Source organism: Vigna unguiculata, chromosome 8 (genome assembly GCF_004118075.2).
Source record: "Vigna unguiculata cultivar IT97K-499-35 chromosome 8, ASM411807v1, whole genome shotgun sequence".
Taxonomy (NCBI): Eukaryota; Viridiplantae; Streptophyta; class Magnoliopsida; order Fabales; family Fabaceae; genus Vigna; species Vigna unguiculata.
Window position 1 is genome coordinate 1,797,495 of NC_040286.1, and position 6,957 is coordinate 1,804,451.

The 6,957-nt window shown below is 34.9% G+C and overlaps 1 protein-coding gene across 1 annotated transcript; it reads left to right on the top strand.

Moving 5' to 3' along the window:
* Positions 1-670: 670 nt before the first annotated feature.
* Positions 671-6,221, top strand: LOC114193237 (mitogen-activated protein kinase kinase kinase 5-like). Its single transcript, XM_028082958.1, has 12 exons — positions 671-1,280; positions 2,343-2,461; positions 2,551-3,085; positions 3,201-3,288; positions 3,794-3,856; positions 3,985-4,148; positions 4,265-4,340; positions 4,530-4,589; positions 4,662-4,787; positions 4,980-5,195; positions 5,538-5,641; positions 5,738-6,221. Exons 1-12 carry the CDS (start codon positions 940-942, stop codon positions 5,913-5,915), a joined length of 2,070 nt encoding a protein of 689 aa, XP_027938759.1. The 5' UTR covers positions 671-939; the 3' UTR covers positions 5,916-6,221.
* The last annotated feature ends 736 nt before the right edge of the window (positions 6,222-6,957 follow it).

A 6,957-nucleotide genomic window follows, 5' to 3' on the forward strand; every position in this document is an offset into this window, starting at 1 on the left:
TCTTCCTCTTGCAATAGTTGGAACAACAAAATTGCGATTCATGCCATGGTAGTGGTTGTAGGATTTTGGGCATAGCACCCATTTACGAATGCGAAGAGCTTGCAACTGTGCAAACAAAAAGAACTACAAAGAATTGGGTAACAAAAATGCAACCAAAAACCCTAATAAAAAAGATTAGTCGAAAACCCTAATCAGAAAGCTAACCTCTAAGATGAATATGTACACAATCCACCAAAGCAAGTTCATATAGCAACAATGTTCTCCCACAACAATAATGTTCTCCAAATCCACAAATTCTTAAGACCGCAAAATGGAAGCAAATCCCCAATGCCCAATTATAAACCCTAAACACAATTTATTTTCATAACTTTTTTAATTAAAAATTAAGAATGAAACTACAAGTCAGAGTAAAATAATGGACACACGTTATAGGAACAATTTATCTTCTAAACGGTTCTATTAAATAGTGTTAGATAAAAGGATTTAATCTAACGAAATTAACAAAATTTAAGATCAAATTGATCACAAATCCAAAACTAGAATCAGATTGTATGACCAAATGAGTATTTAAGAATTTTTATAATATTTTACTTTTACAACATGTGTAGTGTGAAATGAGGGTAAAAATTTGTAGTCGTGAAAAGTATAATTACTCCTTCACCTTTGACAATGTAGAAGGTAGTTACGGTTAGAGTTTGTATCTCCGTCCAAGAAGAGAAAAAACGACGTCAACTGAAAGTCAAGGTGAGGACAGTGCAGTATGTATTATTCCAGACACAAGAGAATCCTCGTTGGAACATGGAAATTATTAGCCCAACCAAAGTCCACACAAAACAGCGTAGGTTGTTTCCATCGTTTTGCTTCGCAATGTTCTAGTCCCATTGCAACCACCAATCGTTAAATACACAACCCTCTTTCACCACCAATCACCACTCTCCGATGCCTCTCTCCAGAAAATCGCTTTCCGCCGGAGCCCACCCCAACGACGCCGGACCCGATGCTCCGCCGCGCCGCTTGACCAGGCAGAGGAAGCTCCGCCACCTCAGCGACCATGACATTGGCTTCTCCTTCTTCCCCTCCGCCGACTCTTCTTCGTCTTTTTCTGCCTCGCCGGAGCCCCGCCACCACTGCGCTTCCGACCACCGCTCCCTCTCTAGTCTGCCGCACCCGCTGCCTCTTCCTGAAGCGCCGTTGACCCGTCGTGCCAAGTCAGTCAGCTCTGGTTCCGTACATCCTCCCCTCTATGCTTCCTTAGAACATCCCGGTTTCTCTTCTTCCGGGTAAACTTTGCTTCATCGTTCGAAATGCTTTATACTCTAATTCAGTGTATAAAATTGAAAACAAGCATGCAAGTGCAGTAACGTCCTTGAATGAAATTCAAAAGTGTGCAACAGTAAATTCAGAAGACATTCGCACTATATAATATGGTTGAAAACAAGTACAAGATTTTGAACAGTACTTAGAAAAAAAAGACATAAAGAAATCAAATTAGTTTATGTTTTGTAGGTCATATGATTCTTGCATAGCTCGTGCTAATCTAGAGATAAAAGGATAAGATAGATTAGTTACTAACAAAATTGCTAGACATTTCACTTTAATAACACATGCATACCTGAGAAAAAGGAAAGAAATTAAACCAGTATATTTTTGTTGGTTAGAAGAATGATTCTTGCATAGCCTGTGCCAATCTATGCCTAGAGATAAAGAGAGAAGAAAATGGAAATGTTATAGGTAGTTTTATGTGATAAAGAAAACAAACAGTGTCAATTAAGTATGTGTATTTGTGAGAACTTTCATATATTATTATCATAAGCAAAAGGAAAAGAATGTTAATTATACCTTTTGCTTTTCTTTTTGTGTCTCACTTTTCCTACCCTAATCGATTCCACAATCTGCTAGAGTTTTGCATAACTGTTAGAAAACTGTTTCCTTTTTAGTGCCAGGGTACCATCTGTATACCAATTTTGTTGCTTATATAATAATCAGTCTGTAGATTAATTGAGTTTTTAATAGGCAATAACATTGGTGTGAAATGGGTGTAGAGTGATTAAGGAAGGAAAAATTATTGTAAATAAGGTTTTAAGGAAATGTAAGAATGTGCCCGCTGTCAAATTACATGAATGTTTTCTGAGGAGTTGGTGGCTCTTTATTTTTAATATTGATTTTTGTAAGGAAGTTGATCTCTAGAACTTGCTTTGTTACGAGCAAGGAAAATGTATTACTTGTATTGTATATATATATATGTAATGATTGGGATCTGATTCAGTAATTAATCTTTAATGGAGTCTGCAACTGTGCTTTATGTTTATGCCACATGTTGATTCGTTGCAATGATTAATCAGGAAGGCATTGCCTCATGATGCATTGACACGTACAAAACCTACACTCCATTTGGACTCTACTCATGCAAATGCAAAATACAATCTGAGAGAGCATATTCCTGCAGCAAGTTTCTTGACAGGTTGTTTTTTTTTTCTCCATTGCTGTTCTATGCCTCAAGAATTGAATATTGAACTGCTATGCCTTCCTATGTTGCTTTTGTAAATACAGGCCATAGTTCATTGAAAAACCGAAGAGCAGTGTCTCATGGAAATGACTCTGAAGTTAATCCCCATTTGAATTTGGGTGTTGCTGCCAAGCCCAAGAGTGCTCCAACAAGTGTGGTCAATAGTCCTGATACTAGTCCATATAGATCAAATAATATAGACTTCTTTGATCCTACCTTCAACTTCTATTCAGAAGTCAATGACAAATTGAAAATGTTATCAGCTAGAAGTGTACATAGTCCAGATCATTCCCCTATTCATTGCCCTCTAAGCCTCACTCGTTACTTCAATCCTAAAATTGAGGAGGGATCTCAGAACCATAAATTTTTTTCCAAGGTTTGCCCTGAAAATAACCATGTTGATGCACATCCCTTGCCTCTTCCTCCTAGAGCTTCATCTCCTGCACAATTATCTGTGCTGCATCAATCAAATGCCATCCATCATGCTACTGAAAATATGCCTTCAGTCAAAGGCCAATGGCAGAAAGGAAAACTTATTGGACGAGGAACCTTTGGAAGTGTTTTTCATGCAACCAACCTGTAACTATTTAATTCTTATTGTTTTTCCAATAGTTACTAGTTTAGTTTACATCATCTGCTATAAAGTATACCTTTTTCTATAGTTACTCATGTGCATTACTACTTTATCTAACAGGGAAACTGGAGCCTCGTGTGCAATGAAGGAGGTCAATTTAATTCCGGATGATCCTACGTCTGCTGAGTGCATGAAACAACTGGACCAGGTTCTTCCCTTAGTTATATATGTATGCATAGTAATCTGTTGAAAAATACGGTACAAGAAATTAGTATCCATCTTGTGGTAAGAATTTATTAGAGTCAACCATTGATCTTAACTATTGCTCTACAGTTTCTATTGAAGTTAAACACCTACAACTGGAAGTTAATTTCTAATGTAAATGTTAGACAAGAAAAATTCATATTTGTTCAGGAAAAGTTGGAATGTATAGTGGGACATCGAAAGAATATTATTTCATCCTTAATCGTATGTAATATTGGAAACGGCTCTGGCTTGTTTCCATCTTTCCCTCATGTCTACTTGTCTTGGTTTCTTCTTTTACTACATTGTGTTTTTCAATTCATTGTTCTGATATCTAGTATAAGTAATCCATAAAATGTTTTCTGTACAGAAAAGAAAATTAAGGTAAAGAGAAGCCTAGAGTTCAAGACTAGGATGCTAATTTAGTTATGCTTCTGTAGATCTTAATCAATAAAAGTTTATTGTTACAGGAAATCAAAATTCTTCATCAACTAAACCACCCCAACATTGTGCGGTATTACGGAAGTGAAATAGTGAGTTAATTGTTGGTTTGTTAACTTCTTGTTTCAAGTATAATCTATGCTAAGTAATGAAAATTTAAGGGTATTTGCGATTGTAAATTAGATTGACGTTTTGACTTTTGAGGCATTTTAACTTTCAGGTTGGCAATCATTTGTACATATATATGGAATATGTCCATCCAGGATCAATCAGTAAATTTATGCGTGAGCATTGTGGAGCTATGACAGAATCTGTAGTTCGCAATTTTACAAGGCATATTCTCTCTGGTTTAGCTTACTTACACAGTAACAAAACCATCCACAGGTAACAAGGATTGTTTTATGAAAAAAAAAAACTATTCTGTTGTGGTTATTAAATCTGCTAGGCCTTGAAAATTGAAGTTTTTTTTTTTTTTTTAAATGATTGCTTTGGTTCTTTAGAGATATTAAAGGTGCAAACTTGCTGGTCAATCAATCCGGCATTGTGAAACTTGCAGATTTTGGGCTAGCGAAAATTGTAAGTTACTAAGTTCTATACTTTTAATTAGATATACATGTACTTTTAGTGTGGTATAGCTGTTCTACTGATCTGGTTGTAATCACCTCATTCATGTTATTTGCCTTTTTTGGTTTGCATTATTATTGAAGCTTGTGTCTTCTGCTTTTGTTTCTGGTGGTTGCAATCTGACCCATCTGCTTTTTCCAGCTGATGGGGAATTCATATGATCTTTCTTTAAAGGGTAGTCCTTACTGGATGGCTCCAGAGGTATTTTATCACTCAAATAATCTATTTTGTAGTAATGACATGCCCCTTTTGACAATAGTTTGTCCCTTGAAGGTCGTGAAAGGTGCCATAAAGAACGAATCTAATCTTGATGTTGTCACGGGAATTGACATATGGAGCTTAGGGTGCACCATTATAGAGATGTTTACAGGAAAACCTCCTTGGAGTGAAGCTGAATGGGTGAGCACCTCCTTATTCTTGTTGACTCATTTTAGCCAAGCCTTACGCATGTTAACTATTGGTTCAATATAAAAGTGATCATATATTCTATGTTTCAGTTCTTCTTTTCACTTCTTTTGGTATGACTTCATGTTATAATTCTACTCCAAGAAGAATGAGAAAAACTCTACTTCATTGTGTTTCATTTGTTAGGCTTCAGCCATGTTCAAGGCACTGCAAGAGTCCCCTCCCATACCTGAAACTTTATCATCAGTGGGAAAGGATTTCCTCCAAAAATGTTTCCAAAGGGACCCTGCAGATCGACCATCTTCATCAACCCTTCTTAAGCATGCATTTGTGCAGAATTTGCATGATCAAGATGTTCTAGGTCATCCACAATCCTTTCCTAGAGGAGACCTTGGACCAGGAGTAAGTGCTAATTTCATTTCATTAATTCTTCCATCTGAATCCTTGACACTGTCCAAAAGGGTCTTAGCAATACAGTTTCTGATATTCTCTTTCTTATACATTGCCTCATGTTGGTTGCAATTTGTGTAGGTTTAACTCCATATGGGAAATCGAATCATTCACTTGAATTCATCCATTAAAAGAATATGTCAAAAAACAGTGTTGGAAAGTGTCTTGTTAACATACTTTATCATGAATGATAATACATAAACCGACACATGCTTGGTGTTAATGCAAAAAGAGAGAGGAAAAATGCTACAGGAATGAGTGTTTCTTACGTTGTTGGAATTGTTTGTTCTGCAGGGTAATTCAGCTAGTCCTAGAGACACCACCACCACCAGAAGTGGCACAATGCAAGCCTCCATTATTAGCTCACGGTGTTTTAACAAGACTCAGAAACTACTGGGGTATTAGTTTTGTGAATAAAAATTGTAAATTTCATAAATATATAATCAGTAGTGTCTGATTGAGCTTCATTCTCTTTGTTGTTTTGAATTTTGCAGCGATACATCGGAACATAACAATGACAAGGAGTGTAATCATGTTATACCTTGTAGTCACTCTCATGTTCCAGAAGTGAACATTCTTCAATCTTCATTGAAACCTGGTACCCTCAATTACATGTCTGCTGAAAATTCCAGAAACATTTCCACCATGATGAGAATGATCACAAACTTCTGAAGCATCTCATCACGCTTAAAAGTTGGATAAATTCCACTGCTGAATGAATCTTGCATAAATTCCACTGCTGAATAAGTACTCCAGGGATCGAAAAGCTGGTCATTCGTGATTTTTTATTTTTATTAAATGTACTCTCAAAGATTAAGAGGCAAAAGAAATCGTAAAAATTCATATTGGTTTCGAAAGTGAGGCTGTTATTTAGACTTGTTCACAGGTAAGAAATTCACGTGTAAATATACATTGTATGATTTCTGTAAAACATTCTTTTATTCCTTTGAGTTTTGATGTATTCCAGAGTTATTCCAATGCTGTCGTTGGTTTGCTGTTGTAGTAATTTATAATCAGGTACAAAGATAAAGTTTGCTTCGAATTTTGTTTCTTGAATGAAAAAAAAAAACGTGTATAACACATTTTTAGTTTTTAATATTTTATAATTTCTTTTTCATGCATTCATATACCAAAACATCAAAAAGGCTAAACTCTGCTATTTTTGGGTAAGTAACGTTGCATGTTTATGTATTATTTCAAAAGCCAACAATTTGGCATGTTCAAATTCACTTACATTTAAGTGTTTATAGCACTTACAACTTTAAAAATAGATAATGAAAACTTATGAGATTGAGCAATATTTGAACTTATATATATATATATATATATATATATATATATATATATATATATATATATATATATATATATATATATATATATATATATAATTTTTGACATAAATATTTAGCACTGTAACATTTTCCAAGACTCTATAACTCTTTTGAAAAGATTTCCTTATTTGTTGTTTTTCATATAATTCTTAATAGGTACGTGTTCAATTTGTTCACCATAAACAAGTTTAAATCACGTTGTTAAATTCAATCATGACAAAGCTACGATAACGAAAATAAAGCATTAACCCAAAATAATAACGAAAAACAGTTATTGGACTTATAAAAGATGTTTTAAATGGGAAGAGAATTCTTCTTTGATATCATTGTTCAAATCGAGAAAAGTCTGAATATTGGAGTACAAAAGTCCTACATATTGC

What these genes read in the sequence shown, in the direction of transcription:
- LOC114193237 (XM_028082958.1), top strand. Translation starts at nt 940, where the DNA reads ATGCCTCTCTCCAGAAAATCGCTTTCCGCCGGAGCCCACCCCAACGAC. An exon ending in ATTTTGGGCTAGCGAAAATT is followed by an intron (nt 4,341 to 4,529) that starts GTAAGTTACTAA and finishes TGCTTTTTCCAG; the next exon opens with CTGATGGGGAATTCATATGA. An exon ending in AAGACTCAGAAACTACTGGG is followed by an intron (nt 5,642 to 5,737) that starts GTATTAGTTTTG and finishes TGAATTTTGCAG; the next exon opens with CGATACATCGGAACATAACA.